Below are 19652 nucleotides of genomic sequence, written 5' to 3'. Positions count from 1 at the left end.
GGGCTCTTCTCTCCCGCGCGGCGCGGAGCCGCCTCGTTTCTCCGCAGGCGGAGCCTCCTTCCCCCGCCCCCTCCGTCTCGCTCCCTTGTTCTCGCCGGGGCCGCTCAGACCTGCAGCGGAGCCGCGGCGCCCGCTCCAATCGGCTCGGGGCTGCGCCCCGGGACCCGGCGACGGGGCGGGCGGGGCGCTTCCCGCCGGTCTGGGCCCCTCGGCAGTGCCAGGTAAGGGCGCCTGCCCCGGAGCAGGGGTCGGGAATCCGCGGAGGGGCAGCAGGGGGCCCACAGCCAGGGGGTCTTCGGAGGGGTGCGCTCCGTGGCTGGGAACCCGCTGCCGACTCCCTTCTCCCGCGCTCTGCCTCTTTCCCTTCTCCCCTCGCACCTCTCTCCCTCTTTCTTCTCTCGATTTCTCTTCACCCTTCCTTCTCTGCCCGTTTGCCTTCCTTATCCCTTCCCTCTATCTCCCCAACCCTTCCCTCACCCTCTTGTCCTTTTTCCATCTCCTCTCCCTCTTTGCCTTTTTCTTTCTCTACCTTTCTCCCCTTTGCTGTCTTTCTCTTTTCTCTTTATTGCTCTCCTTTCCCTCCCTCTCCTCTCCCCTTCCCGCTATCCTGTTTCCCACTCCTCTATCTCCTTCCTTCTCGCCTCCTCATCCCGCCTTCTCTCTGGTCCCCAGCTTTCCTCCGGCTTCCCCCTTCCCTCGGGAGCAAAGGGACTGTCAGGTGTGTGTCTGCTCTCAGGGAGGAGGGGCAGAAGCCACAGCTACCTGAGGGGTCCCCCCACCCACCTCTGGGAGAAAGGACAGCAGTAGGAAGGGTCTCCCCTCTAGCTCCCTTCCCGCGGCCCCTCCCTGCCTCCACCCCTCCTGTCTGCTCCTTCTCCCAGAATTGAGTTCCCGAGGCCTGACTTGACACCCCCGAAGCTGAGGGCTGCCACTGCCTGCCCAGAACTGCCCCGGGTGACCCGTTTCCAAGCCTGGCCCCTAGGACTCCTCTCTGCCTTCAGACACCCAGGCTGCTGCCCTGGTCTCTCTCATTCTATCTCTTGCCACGGTTCTGTTTCTGTCTCTCATCCGGTCATTTCTGTCTCTGCCGGACAGTCCCTGAGTCAGTCTAGCTGTCAGTCATGCTGTATCTCTAGTCTCTGGGTCGGCCTCCCTCCCCGGTCACCTCCCCTGTCCCCCACCCTGTATCCTCTTCCTTCAGCTAGGGCTCCCAACTCCCGTCTCATGAGCCCAGTCCCCCTTCAAGGACTGCACTGGCAGTGTGGGCTGGAGACAGGGCCTAGAGAAGTGGGGCTCCCCCTTGTGGGAGGGACTTTCTCCCACTCTCAACCCTGCCTGAGGCTGCTCTCCTTGTCATCTCATCCTGACCCTAGACACCTTAAGGCCACACCTCCATGAATCCCAACTCTGTAATTTTAAGCCCTTTCTCTGGTAGCCCCGCCTCCTCCAATACCTGGCTACATGCCCAACCTGGGAGGACAGAGACCAGATTTGGGATTCCAAGCCCTCCCAGCATCCCGTCTGCTGTGTTCCTCCCCAGTTCTCTACTCGGAGTTGACTGACCAGAGATTTATCAGCTTGGAGGGCTGGAGGTGAATACATGCAGAGCCTGGGTAGAGGAAAGATCAGCCTCTCTGCTCTCTGTGTTAGTCTGAGTTCTGGGCAGTGGAGTGTCTCGTTCCTTGGAGGTCTGGTCTTCAGCATCTAATTCTGGGGGAAGGAGGGCTAGGGGTTTCCTTGAGCCTGAGCAGCTGCTTGTCCTGCAGGTGTGGATCCATGGGGTAGCCTCAACGCATCTTCCCCTCCACCCCAGCCGCTCATGGGCCACGTGGCCTGGCCTGGCCTCGGCACCCAGGGCCAGTGAACAGAGCCCTGGCTGGAGTCCAAACATGTGGGGCCTGGTGAGGCTCCTGCTGGCCTGGCTGGGTGGCTGGGGATGCATGGGGCGTCTGGCAGCCCCAGCCCGTGCCTGGGCAGGGTCCCGGGGACACCCAGGGCCTGCTCTGCTGCGGACTCGAAGGAGCTGGGTCTGGAACCAGTTCTTTGTCATTGAGGAATATGCTGGTCCAGAGCCTGTCCTCATTGGCAAGGTAAGGATGACCCCTCCCATGTCTACTCTGACACGAGACCCTTAGGCCCTGCCCTGCAACTTCATCACTTCTGCAATGACCTTGGTCCCTCAGGACTCCCAACGCTCTACCCAAACCTAGACTATTTAACTATCTCTGTACTTGGAGCCCTCTGCCATCTTTTCCTGACCCCTGCAGCTGCACTCGGATGTTGACCGGGGAGAGGGCCGCACCAAGTACCTGTTGACCGGGGAGGGGGCAGGCACCGTATTTGTGATTGATGAGGCCACAGGCAATATTCATGTTACCAAGAGCCTTGACCGGGAGGAAAAGGCACAATATGTGCTACTGGCCCAAGCCGTGGACCGAGCCTCCAACCGGCCCCTGGAGCCCCCATCAGAGTTCATCATCAAAGTGCAAGACATCAACGACAATCCACCCATTTTTCCCCTTGGGCCCTACCATGCCACCGTGCCCGAGATGTCCAATGTCGGTGAGCACCCCAGCTCTCAATGCCCCAGTTCCCGTCTTCTGGAGCTCTCTCAACTCTCCTTCCCTTCTTGTTGTCTGCCCCAGAACCTGCCCCCTTCAGTTCAGCCTCCCTCATGTCTGCATCCCCCCGTCTGCTATTCTTCCCCATCCTGCCCTGCTGCTGCTGAATGGGGTGCTGGCATCCCCCACAGGGACATCAGTGATCCAGGTGACTGCTCACGATGCTGATGACCCCAGCTATGGGAACAGCGCCAAGCTGGTGTACACTGTTCTGGATGGACTGCCTTTCTTCTCTGTGGACCCCCAGACTGGTGAGGATGGAGCTTGGGAACCCGGTGGGGCAGCCAAGGGGACAGACACCCTCTGACCCAGTGTGTCTCCCTAGGAGTGGTGCGTACAGCCATCCCCAACATGGACCGGGAGACACAGGAGGAGTTCTTGGTGGTGATCCAGGCCAAGGACATGGGCGGCCACATGGGGGGGCTGTCAGGCAGCACTACGGTGACTGTCACACTCAGCGATGTCAACGACAATCCCCCCAAGTTCCCACAGAGTAAGGGGCCATTGCTGCCACCTGAGCCATCCTTTGACCACCCCACCCCTACAGTGTCTGGAGAAACCTTCCCTCCTCGCCTCCTCCCCAGCCAGACCCTGGGAGAAGAAAGTGCTATGGGGAGGGAGGAGGGCTGGGGACCTCTCTAAGGTGTCTCCCCTCTGTCACCCCAAGGCCTATACCAGTTCTCCGTGGTGGAGACAGCTGGACCTGGCACGCTGGTGGGCCGGCTCCGGGCCCAGGACCCAGACCTGGGGGACAACGCCCTGATGGCATACAGCATCCTGGATGGGGAGGGGTCTGAGGCCTTCAGCATCAGCACAGACTCCCAGGGTCGAGACGGGCTCCTCACTGTCCGCAAGGTTAGTCTCCTGCCTGTTAATGCTTTCTCTTAGACCTGCCTCCTGCTGACCCATAGGGCACATATTTAACTGTTCTTCTAGAACAGACTCAGGATCTCTCTGTTGGAGCTTAGAGATCATGGTCACCTCCTCATCTTTCAAATGAGGCCCTGGGGCTTAGAAAGAAGAAGTGATAACAAGTCTATGATGGAGCTAGGGGCAGACCTAGAGTTACTAAGTAATCTGCCGTGCATCCTGACCACCAAGGCCACTGTCCCTCCACTGCCACCTCTCCTCACATGAGGACTGAGCACTGCATGCATGTGAGGAGGGGACTTGTCACCGTCCAAGAGCCTGGGACCTGCCCTGGTTTCCACATGCCTCGCTTTTTCTCTCTCCCCTCACTATAGCCCCTAGACTTCGAGAGCCGGCGCTCCTACTCCTTCCGTGTGGAGGCCACCAACACGCTCATTGACCCAGCCTATCTACGGCGAGGGCCCTTCAAGGATGTGGCCTCTGTGCGTGTGGTGGTGCAAGATGCCCCAGAGCCACCTGCCTTCACCCAGGCTGCCTACCACCTGACAGTGCCCGAGAACAAGGCCCCAGGGACCCTGGTAGGCCAGATCTCAGCGGCTGACCTGGACTCCCCTGCCAGCCCAATCAGGTAGGTGAGCTGGGGTGTAGGCTGGGGAGCCAGATGGCAGGCTATTCCCACCCAGAGAATGAGTAAATGTGCCCCCTACCTTATAGCAAATTACTCATATCCCAGCAAAAGCCTCCCTCCCTGCAGCTGGGCTTGCTGGTCTACAGGTCTGGGTGCCAGGGGAGAGCCGGAGGGCCTGGCTGACCATTCTTCAACCCTCTATCCATCCCTCTGGGTAGATGATGGTGGCACCTCCCAGTGGCAGTGCAAGCAGATGTAATCTCATTTGATGAGTGGATCTCTATTGATCACTCCCAAAGTGCTTCACAGTTTACCCTCTTGTTGATACTGAATTCTCACAACAGCCCCGTGAAGTGGGTGTTCTCATCACCAGTTGTTTTAGAAGCCAGCCATGAGTGGTCACACAGTTGGTAAGTGGCAGAACCGCCACTCTTTCCCCCTCCCCGGCCAGCATCCCTGTCACAGCTCTGTGAGGGAGGTACTGGTGTCATTCCCATTTTTCAATTGAGTAAATAGAGGTTAAACGATTTGCCCTAAGTCACATAGCTAGTCCAAGGCAGAGCAGGGCTGAAACACAGGTCCCTGGATTCTCAGAACAGGGCCCAGAAGTCTGAAAGTCAAGGTCTGTTTATCCCTCTTCTACTCCCTTCTGTATCTTCTCCCCCTCCCCCCATGAAGCCCTGTGGCCCTGAGTCTTAACAGGTGTTTAATGGTGGTGATCCCCCAGGGATATATGCCTTTTAAGGGGACTCCAACCTGAATTATGGCTCTGCCCAGAGGAGTCATGAGGTCTGGCAAGGTGAACAGAGGGAAGAAAGAAGGGAGGGGGTGGAACAAGCTGTAGTACCGCCCCAGATCAGCCCCGGCATGTGTCTCCCTTCCCCAGATACTCCATCCTCCCCCACTCGGATCCAGAGCGTTGCTTCTCTATCCAGCCCGAAGAAGGGACCATCCACACAGCAGCACCCCTGGACCGCGAGGCTCGTGTCTGGCACAACCTCACTGTGCTGGCTACAGAGCTCGGTGAGGAGTCCAGGGCCCACAAGGCGGCAGCAGCCTCCTGGCCGAGGGGCTGTCCCTGGGTGTGGGGGTGGGGAAGGGTGCTCACTGCCATCACACCCTCACCAGTGTGTGGCCACTGTGTCCTAGCCTGGATCCGAATCCTAGCCTGGATCCGAGTCCTAGCCTGGATCCAGGTCCTAGCCTGGATCCTTGCTACCAGGCAGGGCAGGCCTCCTGGTCTCCTAGCCCCCTAGGCTGGGCTGGGCTGGCACAGTGGGTGTGCCTGAGCATTCTTCTGACCCTCAGTTCATTCCCTTACTTGACTTGCCCCAACCCAGAAATAAACTAGACCTTACATAGCCCCCAATCTGTGTACTGACAGACCCCATCCTGCCCACTCTCTGCTTCAGGCTGGAAAGGGGCTGGGTACCTCCTCTGGTTGCTAAGTGGAGCACACCAGCAGCCCCACCCCAGATAAGCCCTGTTGGAAGCCCTGTGGGAATCCCCCAAGGTAGGGGAGTGGATACCCATAAGGAAGGGGAGGAGTGCCAGCTCCATATGCGGTCTCCCCATCAGTCCAGCCAGCAGCGGGTTCAGCCGCCTCTGGGCAGCCCTAGCCCATAGAGACAGGGAGACCTCCCTCCCACTCTTCTGTGAACAGCCCCTATCATCCCTGCTTATGCCCCAGGGGCTCCTCTACCCTTTTGTCTTCATACTGCATATGAAAATTGCCCTTGCATATGTGGATATCTGAATGTGTCAGTGAAGAGCTCTATGAATGTGTACATGTGGGTATGTTCTCAGCCATGCATATAATTCCAAATGTGGGGAAAGTATGTAGATATACACACATATATATTTGTGGGTGTATATCTGTAATGGATATATATGTGTTTACAGTTGAGGGTACATAATTATATTTATATTGTGCATATGTGTGATTGGATATGTATAGTGGTATGCACATGCAGCTGTTTGTATGTGTTTTGTGTATGTGGGTATTTGTGGACAGATAATTTATTACTTACTGTGTATCAGGCACTATCCATCTTCAAAATGGATTCATTCATTTAATCATCACCACAACTTTATGAGGGAAGTATGATTATTTCCCCATTTTAAAACAAGGAAACTCAGGCAAAGAGAAGTTAAGTAACTTCCCAAGGTCACATAGAGATTAAGTGGTGGAGCCATGAGACCCAGTCGGTGTGCAGAGTCTGAGCTGTTATCCCCACCATACTGCCTCTCAAATGTGTTTAATGCTATGTTTATGTTTCTATGTAATGTCTAGGTTTATGTTTCTGTACATGCAACTGTGTGCATAGTGATATGCACAGATACTACCTGGCAGTGCACATGTTTTCTGTTAGTGCATGGATGGCCATGTGTATGTGTCTGTGTACACACAGTATGTTTTTGGCTGCTTGTATATACATAACTTTGTGTGTGTGTGTTTGTGTGTGTGTGTGTTTCCTGTCACTGTCTTCTCATTCTCCTGCCAAATCCTGCTCCTACCCTCACCCAGATATCAACTAGCAGCACTGGGCCCTTACTGCAGTGAAGAAGTAGACCCCCTCCCCATCCTCTCTCTGGGGTATCCCAATCCTTTTAGCCAGGTGATCCACTCAGCCTCCCCTGCCCATGCTGCAACCTCAGCCCCTTTCACCAGGCCCAGCCAGCTATCCCTCTGCCTAGGGGAAAGACTAAAGGAATTGGGAGACCCGGCCTAAGAGAGGTGACAGGGAGACACACTTTGCGTTCTCTCTTGGAAGGCACTGGCAGTGAGAAGCAAGGTAGGGTAATGGTAGGTAGTCACCTGATGAAGGGATGGGTAAAGATAGGGCCTGTGTCTGGCTGTGGTGCCCAAGCTGCCCTGAGCTCTGCACCCTGTAGATCATGCAGCTCCTTCCTACCCAAGGTCAACTCTAAGTGATGCTCATTGCTTTACTACAGCCTCCCAGACCTCTGATGGTGTGTGTGTGTGTGTGTGTGTGTGTGTGTGTGTGGTGTATATGTGTCTGTCCACTCCACTGGTGCTGTGCATGGCCTCTATGCGTGAAAATGCATTCTATGGGCTCTGGGTGTTGTCGGGGGATGTGGCACTGCATTCACTATGCGTATCAAACATCTGCTTCATGTACATTCCATTTGTTTTAAATGTTGAGTGTACGTGGCTGTTGTCTGCATGCAACTTGTATGCACCTTCTATCTTTCATTTATGCTGCATGTGCCCTGCATGTGGGTTATTGTATATGTGTATCATGGCTGCGGCATTCCTGTTGAATGTTTATTGTATATTGCACATATCTTGGGTATTACATGAATATTGTATGCACTTGGTATTTATTGTTCCATTCATTCTACAACATTGTTTTCTACTTGTACATTACATGCATATTTCATGTGTTTCCTGTGCATGCTATATGCTGCATGTGGCATCCATGCCCATGCACCACATATGTTACGTGTAAACTGTGTGATGTGTGTGTGGCGTGTGTTTTGGTGTTCTGGCTTCAGACAGCTCTGCACAGGTCTCGCGCGTGCAAGTGACCATCCAGACCCTGGATGAGAATGACAATGCTCCCCAGTTGGCTGAGCCCTACGATACCTTTGTGTGTGACTCTGCAGCTCCTGGCCAGGTGAGCAACTGAGGCAGAGGGGTTGGGACATCAAGGCCTCCAGCAGCCCACTCCATACAAGGCCTCTCTCTTCTTCCTCCCAGCTGATTCAGGTCATCCGGGCCCTGGACAGAGATGAAGTTGGCAACAGTAGCCATGTCTCCTTTCAAGGTCCTCTGGGCCCCGATGCCAACTTTACTGTCCGGGACAACCGAGGTGGGTAGCCTCCTACAACTGTGTCCATACCTGCCTCTGTCCTCCTCTCCTTCTCCTCCACCCTTAGCCCAGCCTGCCTGACCCCTGCCCCACATGCCTGGGCCTTCTGCCCAACAGAAGATGGGTGTGGACTTATACTCATTCGTTAGCTCTTTGTAAACCTTCCCCATGGGAAGCTGGCTCTATGGGCTGGACCAATCCTACCTGGAAGGTGTCCCAGAAGATACCTCAACACCTTCCCTCTCCCACAGATGGCTCCGCCAGCCTGCTGCTGCCCTCCCGCCCTGCTCCACCCCGCCAGGCCCCCTACTTGGTTCCCATAGAACTGTGGGACTGGGGGCAGCCGGCGCTGAGCAGCACTGCCACAGTGACTGTTAGTGTGTGCCGCTGCCAGCCTGATGGCTCTGTGGCATCCTGCTGGCCTGAGGCTCACCTCTCAGCTGCTGGGCTCAGCACCGGTGCCCTGCTTGCCATCATCACCTGTATGGGTGCCCTGCTTGGTGAGTCAGGCCACAGTGGGACATAGCTGTGGGATCTGGGCCTGCAGGGGTGCGGAGAAGAACCAGGCTTCTGGACATAGGGAAATCCACCTTAGGGCTTGAACGACCCTCATGCCTGGATTTTCCCACCACCTGATGCATCCAAGAGAAAAGCTCTGGCCTCTATCTGTGACCTGCCAATCATAATGACAATGACAAGCCATAACAATGGTTAATTGAGCCCCCTACTCTGTGCCAAGTATGGTGCTGAGCACATCACTTGTGATATTTCATTTTATTGTGTCAGCAACCCTTAGAAGTAAATATATTTTCCCTGTTTTCCACACAAGTAATCTAAGGGGCAAATTGAGGCTTCAGAGAAGTCAAGCAACTTCCCATGGTCACACAGTGAGTAAGGGCTGAAGTCAGGATTCAATGCAAGGTTTGCTAGATGTCAGCCCCTAGCCACACGGCTTCTGTCATCTGATGGGTCAGCCATTCACATGGAGACAGGCCGCCAGCTCCCGGCCCTGCTGGCTCAGGGCCTTTGTGCCCGTCTCTCGCGCAGCCCTGGTAGTGCTCTTCGTGGCCCTGCGGCGGCAGAAGCAGGAAGCATTGATGGTACTAGAGGAGGAGGACGTCCGAGAGAACATCATCACCTACGACGACGAGGGCGGCGGCGAGGAGGATACCGAGGCCTTCGACATCACGGCCCTGCAGAACCCGGACGGGGCGGCCCCCCAGGCGCCCGGCCCTCCCACGCGCCGAGACGTGCTGCCCTGGGCTCGGGTGTCGCGCCAGCCCAGACCCCCCGGGCCCCGGCCGACGTGGCGCAGCTCCTGGCGCTGCCGGCTACCGCCGAGGCGGACGAGGACCCAGCGTACCACCCATACGACTCGGTGCAGGTGTTACGCGCTTACGCAGGGCCGGGGCCCTCCTCCTGCCCGGCTCCCCAGCTCCCTGGGAATCCGGCAGACGGAAGCCGGGGCTGTCCCGGCCCGCGGAGCCCCTGCGTACGACTGCGGTCCGCCTCTTCCCGCACCCTGTTTCGCGGAGCTGCTATAGGCGCCCCAAAGAGCACTCCCCCTGAGCCGCCCGCCGCTGCCCGCCCACCGGCGGGGCCAGCGGGCACAGCGGCCCTTCTGAGTGAGCCCCACGGGGTCCAGGCGGGCGGCAGCCGCCCAGGGGCCCCAGGCCCTCCTCCCTGTCCCTGTGTCCTCCTTTGCTCTGCCCCGGGCACTCGCTCTCACCTTTCCTCCTCCTGAGTCGGCTCTGGTGTGTCTCTCTCAGGGGATCTTTGGTCTCTATCTGTGACACGCTCCTCTGTCCGGGCCTGGGTTTCCTGGCCCTGGCCCCTGGCCCTGGCCCTGGCCCTGCGTTCTCTCACTGTGATTCCTCTCCTTCCTCCGTGGCTGTTTTGTCTCTGCAGTTCTGAAGTTCACACACAGTCTCCCTGTGTCTCCCTTGCCCATACACGTGCTCTGTGTCTGTCTTCTGCCCACATCTCCTTTCCTTCTCTCTGGGTCCCTGTGACTGACTTTTTGTTTTTTTTTCTGTTGTCCATCCCAAAATCAAGAGAAACTTCCAGCCACTGCTGCCCACCCTCCTGCAGGGGATGCTGTGCCCCAGGTCAGTGCCTCTAGACTGTGGGGCAAGGCAGTGGATGAAGGCTCCCACTCCCCACTGCCTCTAAACTGGCTCCCCTGTCCTTACAGACCTGCCTGCATGGTTCCATCCATCACTCATGGCCTCAGCCTCATCCTGGCTCCACTGGCCTCCAGCTGAGAGAGGGAACCAGCCCGCCTCCCAGGGCAAGAGCTCCAGCCTCCCGTGTGGCCGCCTCCCTGGAGCTCTGCCCAGCTGTCACCTTACCCTGGGCATCCCAGCCCTGGGCATTGTCTTGTGTGCTTCCTGAGGGAGTAGGGAAAGGAAAGGGGGAGGCGGCTGGGGAAGGGGAAAGAGGGAGGAAGGGGAGGGGCCTCCATCTCTAATTTCATAATAAACAAACACTTTATTTTGTAAAGCTGGAGCCCTGCTTCTGTTTTTGCACTCAGGTTTCTATACAAAGCTTCATTGTCCCAAAGGATGGGAGGAGAGGCCTAGCCTATTTGCCTCCCAGTTCATTCTCCTTTCTCCTTGGGGGAAAATCCACTTCATGTCCTTCTAGATAGGGGAGGACTTGGGTTAATTCCATGAATAAGGAGATGATGACTCCGCCCCACTCTCACCACCAACTTCCTGGGTTCTCTGTTAGTCTCAAGCTGTCCAAGGAAATTAAGATATAAGGATTCAGCCAGGCGCAGTGGCTCACATCTATAAATCCAGCAGTTTGGGAGGCTGAGACAGGTGGATCACTTGAGGTCAGGAGTTCAAGACCAGCCTGGCCAACAGTAGAAACCCCATGTCTACTAATAATACAAAAAATTAGCAGGGCATGGTGGCACATGTCTGTAGTCCCAGCTACTCAGGAGGCTGAGGCAGGAGAATCACTTGAATCTGGGAGGTGGAGGTTGCAGTGAGCCAAGATCGTGCCACTGGACTCCAGCCTGCGTGACAGAGCGAGATTCTGTCTCAAAAAAAAAAAAAAAAAAAAAGATATGGGGATTGTTCAGAGGGCAAGATTCTGAGAAGTAGAGGGTGAAGTGTGAGAGCTGCTAAGAAGAGGGCAGGAGGGATAAAAGACTAAGAGGGGAAGGGGGATTCTGGACTAGAAAACAATGGGGGTGGCAGGCTACAGTGGGGGCAAACCAGCCTTTCCTGGGGCTCGTAGTGCCAAGTGGGGAAAGGGTGGACCAGAGTGAGACAGTCACATTGAATCTGGGCCCGCTGCTTCCACCTTTAATTCTCCCGCAGGCCATGGTCTTAGTCTTTGCAGAACACAAAGAAGGAAGGAGAGGACCAGGGAGGCAGGCTGTTGAGGGACAGAAGCAGTCAACTGGGTGGGAGCTGAGCCAGAACTGCAAGCATCTCCCAATGTACAGAGAAGGAATCCACCCAGGAACCAGCATGACAGCCCAGGCCTCTCAACTCCAGGGCTCCAGAGGCACGCACAAGTAGGCGAGGCAAGATAGGTCCTTGTGACTCCCCCTTCGTGTGGGGTACTGGCAGCTGGGGAAAGCTGCTTCAATGTGAACATACCTTCCCTCACACCTTCCCCACCTGCTTGATAAGGACAAGCAGGAGGTGGGAGAACAAGTACCCTCCCTCCAGTGCTGGAGTTCAAGTCATTTACTCTGCTGAAGGATGGAACCCTGGACCTCTGACAGTCCAAGGGCTTGTGTAAGAGCAGGCTATACCTCCGAGCTCTCCAGAGACTGTGAGGAGGTAGGCACCCCCAGCAGGGAATCAGAGGGACAAGGTCTTCTGGTTTGGGGCAGGAAGGGCAAGATCTCTGTCCCTTTGGTCTCAACCTCATATCTGTATCAAGCCTTCAGGAATTAGTAGAGAAATGGGGGAAATGACTCATGGGCTACTCTTAGACAGTGAGGGGTGCATTGGAATGGGGTGTTGGCCTTTGTCTGCCCAGCCCTCCCTAAGACTCTCCTAAGGTCCTCCCCGCCAACTCATTAAAAACAGAGAGGAAAATAATAGGGCAGAGGGAACTGGCTTGTCAGCAAGACCCATGGGCTCATCTCTGGCCTCAACCACCTCATCCTCTGGAAGGACAGGATCTGTCAAAGGGAGTGAAGATGGGTGGGACTATGGAAGGAAAAGAGAGGAGGGTCCGCTCACCCCCGGTTCTGCCCTCTTGGTCTGAGTTCAATCCTCCCCCTCCAGTTTGGGAATGGGGGTGAGGCGCCAAGCATCTCAGGGGGAGACAGCTGCATGCAGTTCACAGCCCACCTTTGGCTGCGCTCAGGTGGCAATCCCAGGCCCCAGGCCACCCCTCCCTGCCTGTCTTTTCTCACTTCTGAGAGGCTCAGGATAGGGCTGGGAGGATGAGGAAGTAGAGAACTGGTGGTGTGAGCCTGTCCCCCACCTCCTCTTTACTTTGGAGCACTCCCCAAAAGAAGTGACAAGGCCTGGCAGTCTTCCTGCTGGGAGGCTGATTTCCTTATTCAGGTGTTGCTCTTTCTCTTTCAGTCTGTTTCTTGTCTCTGCACACAGGAACTGCACATGCATCGCCTGCCACACTCATGTGCACAAACCCATCCTGTATCACTCACCTACACCTGGACACAGAACTGCATACACCTGTGGACATGAATATGCACCCTTTTATGCCAAGTCAAACACTTGAACCCCATGCAAAAGCTGCCCCTCCTCACAGCTTCCTCCAGGACTAGGCCGCTGGGATCCCTGCCTCCCAGTTAGCAGTCCTGGAGTCCCACATCTCCTCCTCTGAGGCTGGGGAGTGAGCAAGGGGTAAAGAAGGGTGACCGCAGAGGCCACTGGCCAGATTCCTTGAAGGCCAGTCCCCCCGTAGTGGACACCTTTCTGTGGTGTCCACCACAATTTCTCCCTACTGTGTCCTTTCTGGGGTTTTCCCTTCTGGAGCCCCCTGACCTTTCCCCAGTCAGGGGACCTCCCCCATCCCCAGTCACCCGCTCTGCACCAGAGTCTGGAGGTCTGTCTGTCCAGCTCCTGCCTGGAGGAATGTTTAATCTGGGGTGCAAGATTAAGGCTCAGGCCTATGCTAGAGCCGGGGATGACGGGTGTCCAGGAGGGAAGGCAGGAAGCTGTTATTCTTGGGACTGGAAGCTTTAGGATTGGATGTGAGGAAAGCAACTTCAGCACCCTTCCTTCAGGCCCTATCTCACAGGTTAACAGTGCTTTCTCTCTCATTTGGCCAGGGGACAGCAGGGCAGTGGCCCTCCTGGAGATGTTAGTCTGGATCTTCAAGTCTGGGCTTCTAGGAGAGTGGGAATGGGGACAGCAGGGGCAGGAGAGGATGTGCTAGCAAGACAGTTCCCACTGGCACAGCCACCTTCCTCTTGTCTTCATTCTCCAGAGTGAGCATCAGGAAGGAGGGGCTGGAAAGAAGGCAAAGGGAAGAAAGGAGGAGGGGAAATCTGGCAGCAGCACCGCCAGGCCCAGAAAGCTGGAGAGCAAGGGCGGACTGTGGGGGACGGCTCCAGGCCTGGAAGATAAAGCCACAGGAGCCTGTGCAGGCGGCAGCTGCTGTGAGCTCACAACCTCCAGGCCCTCAGGGTTCATTCAACCCTGGCCAACAGGCAGGGGCTTGGCCCAGCTACTTCCTCCCTCTGCATCCCTCTGCGGAAGCCTGCAGGGAAGAGAGGAAAGGCAGGGCAGAGGGCCAGGGAGGGAGAGCTGTGCTGAAAGAGCATGGACCCTGGAGGAGAAGGCTTGGATCTAAGTCTCATCTCTGCCATTTACTGTGTGACCCCGGGCAAGTCACATAACCCTTTGAACCTGATTCCTCTTCTGTAAAGTGAGGCTTATTTTACCTCAAAGGGTTGTCATGAGAACTGCATTCAGTAAAGGAATAATCATTCTAGTCATTATGGTCAAGGCAGAGGAAGAGAGCAGATAAGACAAGCCCATCACATCCAAAGGGTGTCTATCGCTACACCTCATTCTGAGAGGGGCTGTTTCCCTCCCGGGTGCCCCATCTTACCAAGCTGACAAAGTGATCGGGAGAAAGAGACAAAGACGCTGAAGCTGAGACATATAGAGGACCGAAACTAAGAGAAACTGGGGATGAGATGATGGAAAAAAGCAGAGAAGATGGCAAGAAAAGAGGGTCTAGCACCTAGCATGTGTCTGGCATGCAGTAGGCACACTGCAAGTATTGACTGAAAGATGGACTTGGTGCCAAGAAGAAGGCTGGACCAATCCACTGGGAGTCAGCAGGAACTTGTTGGGCAGAGCCATAATAGCTCTGGGAGTCATGAAAGGACAGAGACTTGCAATAAATGAAGCCAGCAACCCATACAGGCTAGAGTCAGATGCTGTGAGGCTGCTGCCAACAGGACCCTCCCCCACTGCTCATCCTCCCACCTGCTCCCCAGGCCTACACCACCCCCAACCAAGTCCTGCTTCTCACACTGTCTCAGTCCCTGCTGGCATCCTGGAGTCTCCTGGTGTCATCTCCCCTGGCCCCACAGAGAGCTCTCTATCTTCTGCAGCTCTGTGGGCAGTGGCAGGCTCAGGATGGGCATGGCTGGCATCCTCCTCTGGCTCTGGCTCCAGGAGCTTCTTGTAACTCCAATGACATGCACAGCAGGCATCACTGGCGTTGACACATGCTCCCATCCACTCTCCAGCACGTGGAAAAGGTCTACAGAGCCCCTGAATAGGCATCAAAAAACGGGTGAGTGGCATGGGCCAGCGGCTGCAGCGAGCGATGGGGCGTAGTGGCGGCTTCCTGGGTGCTCATGTCCCGTAGCGATAGCCACAGTCTAGCCGCCGTAGGCATAGGGAGATTCCAGACCCACAGAGGAAAAGATTCCCCCTGCAGGCGTGTCCTCGCTATAGACGTAGAAAGAGCTGGGGCCAGTAGCGTCCCAGCCGCCAGGGCAGATGGCCACACAGAGATCCAGTCCCAGTATCGAGACATCATACGGGCTGACGAAGAAGCTGGGCAGCACTGGGCCCACACTGGGCAGGTCCTGACCCTCCTCAGTTTCCCCGAAGCGCGCAGCTCCCAAGCTGTTAACACCACGATACCAGGTAGGGTCCAGTCGGTTCGGACCTGGTGCCAGTATGGTTGTAGCGCTTTTTTCAGGATGGTTTTTGTCTTTGTGTGGTTCATGCATGAGGATGACCTTGCATTGAGGCTGGATCATTTCGCTCACATAGCTGCACAAGGAGGAACGCGTGTCGGCCTGCAGCAATGACTCCATGACGGAAGCGGAAGGCAAGGGTGGTAGTGCCATGGGCCAATCTGGGGCCATGGATCTGCAGGAAGGTTTGAGGGTCACAGCCCCGGGGCACAGCCCAGCCACCAGCCCGAGGCAGGTGAGGTGATGGTCCCTGGGTGTCAGGGGACTGCCACTTGCACATATCCTGCAGAGCCATCCCTGGGGCTGAGTGAAGTTTGGAAGAAGCAAGCCAGGAATTTGTGACTGGGGTCTGGTGGGGTAGGAGGGACGCTACAGAGAAGCTGGGCCACAGCCAGAACTGGCCAGAAAGGCATGTGAGCTGACGCTTCATTTCTCCTTAACCCCCAGTTCAGGCTTTGGGATTGGCTGATGGAGCAGCCGCCTTCATCTCAGAGGACGGCTGAAAGGAGGCAGGATGAGGCCTGTAGAGTCTCCAGCACTAGGAAGACACTGCCTTTGCAGTCAGACCTTCACCTTCTGCTGCCCATGACGCATCTAAGAGTCACCCAAAGAGTCTCCTGTCTGTCATCCTCCAACTATCTGGAGTTGGGTGGGGGGCTGGGGTAATGCAGAGAAAAGTGGGCACAAATGGAAGCAGCAGGGCTGGGCTCCTTGTTTCTCCCATGCGGGGCACTGGGCATATAGAGACAAATACAGCCCTGTCCCTGGCCTGAGAGGGCTCCCAGCCTAGGATGAGGTAAAGACAATTCAGTGGACTGATGTGGTCAGAATAGAGTGCTGTAACCCCACTGAGACAGGAGACCTTGGTGCTGGGGACTCTCTTCAGAGATATGGGAGCAAGGAACTCAGCTCACACTTCGAACTCAAGGGATAGATGGGGAAAGAAAAATGGACTGAGGCTGGGTGCGGTGGATCACACTGGTAATTTTAGCACTTTGGGAGACCAAGGCAGGTGGATGGCTTGAGCCCGAGTTCCAGACCATCCTGGACAACATATCAAGACCCCCATCTCTACAAAATAAATAAAAATTAGCCGGGGATGGGAGCGGAGGCTCACGCTTCCCAGCACTTTGGGAGGCTGAGGTGGGTGGACCATGAGGTCAGGAGTTCGAGACCAGCCTGGCCAATATGGTGAAACCCCATCTCTACTAAAAATACAAACAAACAAACAAAAAATTAGCTGGGCGTGGTTCATGCGCTTGTAGTCCCAGTTGCTCGTGAGCTGAGGCAGAAGAATCACCTGAACCCAGAAGGTGGAGGTTGCAGTGAGCCGAGATCGCACTACTGCACTCCAGCCTAGGTGACAGAGCAAGACTCTGTCTGAAAAAAAAAAAAAAAAACAAAAGAAATTAGCCAAGCATGGTGGCACATACCTGTAATCCCAGCTACTCAGGAAGCTGAGGTGAGAGGATCATCTGAGCCCAAGAGGTCAAGGCTACAGTGAGCCGTGATTGTGCCACTGCACTCCTGCCTGGGCAACACAGTGACACCCTGTCTCAATAAAAAATAAAGAAAGGAAAATAAATTAAATTAAATTAAAAAGGCCGGGCATGGTGGCTCATGCCTGTAATCCCAGCACTTTAGGAGGCAGAGGAGGGCAGATCATCTGAGTTCAGGAGTTTGAGACCAGCCTGGCCACCATGGTGAAACCCCCATCTCTACTGAAAATACAAAAAAAAAAAAAAAAATAGCCAGGTGTGGTGGTGGATGCCTGTAATCCCAGCTACTTGGGAGGCTGAGGCAGGAGAATCGCTTGAACCCAGGAGGTGGAGGTTGCAGTGAGCTGCCATTGCACTCCAGCCTGGGCAACAAGAGCAAAATTCCATCTCAAAAATAAAGAAACAAATAAAGTAATTAATTAATTAAAAGTGGACTAAAGCAAAGACAAGAGAAAAAAGAGCAAGAGAACTTTTTAACAGCAGGGAGGAGAAAGAGGCTGAAAAATTTTCCACAAAGGCAGATTGCTGAGGAATGAAGGAAACTAGAACCTGAAGGTCTCTTTCTTCCTTGCTTTGGAGATAAATATGTCCTTCTATCTGTATACAGAGATGGCATTCCTGACAGTTCTTTGGCAGTACATCTTTGACTTGTATTGAAGTCCAAAGGATCTAGTGGCCTTCTAGCTCCTGCTCCCCCTTCTGCCTAATAGTTCACAATGGCAACAGAGAGGCTTGTAATTTCAGGGTAGGAGAAACAACTGATCTTAACTCCATAATGTTGAGTCTGTAAGTCTTAGACCAACCAGGGGTGTTATAGGAGTGGGGTTGGTGGACCCTGACAGCTGACGCTTCAGAAGGTTAAAGTCAAGGCCAGGTGTGTTGGCTTACGCCTGTAATCTCAGCACGTTGGGAGGCCAAGGCGGGTGAATCACTTGAGCCCAGGAGTTCGAGATCAGCCTGGGCAACACGGTGAAACCCCACCTCTACAAAAAATACAAAAAATTAGGCGCGTGTGGTTGTGTGTGTCTGTAGTCCCAGCTACGTGGAAGGCTGAGGTGGGAGGATCACTTGAGCACTCACTGAGTGAGGCTGCAGTGAGCTGAGATTGTGCCACTGCACTCCATGCACTCTAGACTGGGCAACAAAGTAAGACCCTGTCTCAAAAAAAAAAAAAAAGCCAGTTAACTGGGGCAGAGTGACAAGCTGCAACTACTCCAGCAACATATGCCATACTTATGTTTTACTAAACGTTGCAGCTCAAGGTGGTGCTGTGGAAATGCATTTATTTGAAGAAACAGATCCACACACAAAGGAAAGAGTCTGGACCCTCGAGACATAATGATGGTGGGGCTGTGGCATCATAGCTTTCTGGGGCCTCAGTACTAAGGAAAGGTGTAAACATGGCCATGGGAGAGTTGGAGAAACCCAAAGGGCATGCTAAGGTCCAACCAGTCCTTCTCTTCTCATTGGCGTAGGACCACCAGGAAATCTTGCTGAAAGGTAAGAATATATCTTCTTTCTTTTCTTTTCTTTTCTTTTCCTTCCTTCCTTCCTTCCTTCCTTCCTTCCTTCCTTCCTTCCTTCCTTCCTTTCTTTCTTTCTTTTTGAGACGGAGTTTCACTCTTGTCACCCACATTGGAGTGCAATGGTGTGATCTTGGCTCACCCAACCTCTGCCTCCCAGGCTCAAGCGATTCTCCTGCCTCGGCCTCCCAAGTAGCTGGGATTACAGGCACCCACCACCACACCCAGGTAATTTTTGTACTTTTAGTAGAGACAGGATTTCGCCATCTTGGCCAGGCTGGTCTCGAACTCCTGACCTGAGGTGATCCACCCACCTTGGCCTCCCAAAGTATTGGGATTACAGGTGTGAGCCACTGAGCCCAGCCTAGAATATATCTTCTTTCTAAAGGCTAAGTCTTAGACTCTTTATAGATGGATTGCCACCTCCCTAGGTCAAGCCATTATCAAGTCAGGTCTGAACAGTTGAATGACCTCCTAATTGAGCATTCACCAGTCTCCCATTGTAATCTTACCCTCTACATGGACATGTTTTCCTAAAGTATTACTCAAACCCTGTGTTTTCTCTGCTAGGAAAACTTGGAGAGTTATAAGATAAAATCAAATCTTGCTGATTTGATTTTCTCTTCTATCCCAAGCTGGCATGTAAGACCCACTATGGTCCAATCTAAATCTATCTATCACAGGCTCTTTTCTCTCTATTCCTAACACATCTCCCACCTCCCTTTCACCGATTTGAATCCTATTCCACAATCTGGCTTAAGTATCACCTGTTATGAAATTCCTTCCCAGGTATGGGCTGAGAAAGGAGAGGCTGTGAGCGGACCAAGTCAGATTTAGAAAAATGAATCCAGACCTTGACAAAGCCATCCTGGATCCACAGCCTCTTTTCAATCTATATTGACTCCCTCACCCACCTCTGAACCACAGCACTTACCATTCGTACTTCTCCTTAATGAGGTCCCCAGGCATAGGGACCCTGGAGCAGAGAACGCATGTGAGGTAGGTTGGGAATGGATTATGGAAGGCCTTGATTGCTATGCTGAGGAGCTTGAATTCACAGAACATTTTTTTTTTTTTTTGAGATGGAGTCTCGCTCTGTCGCCCAGGCTGGAGTGCAGTGGCGCGATCTCTGCTCACTGCAACCTCCACCTCCTGGGTACAAGCGATTCTCCTGCCTCAGCCTCCAGAGTAGCTGGGACTATAAGCGTGTGCCACTATGCCTGACTAATTTTTTGTATTTTTAATAGAGACAGGGTTTCACCATGTTAGCCAGGATGATCTCGATCTCCTGACCTCGTGATCCGCCCACCTTGGCCTCCCATAGTGCTGGGATTACAGGCATGACCCACCACGCCTGGCCCACAGAACATTTTTAAGCAGGTGAGTGTTAAGATCAAGATGGTGTTTTAGGCCTGGCGCGGTGGCTCACGCCTGTAATCCCAGCACTTTGGGAGGCTGTGGCGGGCAGATCACCTGAGGTCAGGAGTTCAAGGCCAGCCTGCCCAACATG

General features: G+C 54.4%; 2 protein-coding genes across 2 annotated transcripts; one reads left to right on the top strand and one right to left on the bottom strand.

Moving 5' to 3' along the window:
- Nucleotides 1-72: 72 nt before the first annotated feature.
- CDH24 (cadherin 24) lies at nucleotides 73-10463 on the top strand. Its single transcript, XM_017864200.1, has 13 exons — nucleotides 73-221; nucleotides 1767-2090; nucleotides 2268-2562; nucleotides 2753-2872; nucleotides 2947-3114; nucleotides 3289-3476; nucleotides 3866-4119; nucleotides 5006-5142; nucleotides 7639-7760; nucleotides 7844-7955; nucleotides 8207-8455; nucleotides 9003-10063; nucleotides 10150-10463. Exons 2-12 carry the CDS (start codon nucleotides 1890-1892, stop codon nucleotides 9497-9499), a joined length of 2343 nt encoding a protein of 780 aa, XP_017719689.1. The 5' UTR covers nucleotides 73-221; nucleotides 1767-1889; the 3' UTR covers nucleotides 9500-10063; nucleotides 10150-10463.
- Nucleotides 10464-14437: 3974 nt separating this feature from the next.
- PSMB11 (proteasome subunit beta 11) lies at nucleotides 14438-15415 on the bottom strand. Its single transcript, XM_017864199.1, is given in 6 exon segments — nucleotides 14438-14632; nucleotides 14635-14687; nucleotides 14690-14777; nucleotides 14780-14802; nucleotides 14805-15222; nucleotides 15224-15415. Coding segments are annotated over 6 exon segments (969 nt in total).
- Between the last annotated feature and the right edge of the window lie 4237 nt (nucleotides 15416-19652).

Source organism: Rhinopithecus bieti, unplaced genomic scaffold, assembly GCF_001698545.2.
Source record: "Rhinopithecus bieti isolate Rb0 unplaced genomic scaffold, ASM169854v2 scaffold_74680, whole genome shotgun sequence".
Lineage (NCBI taxonomy): Eukaryota > Metazoa > Chordata > Mammalia > Primates > Cercopithecidae > Rhinopithecus > Rhinopithecus bieti.
This window is presented reverse-complemented; position numbering and strand designations above follow the sequence as displayed.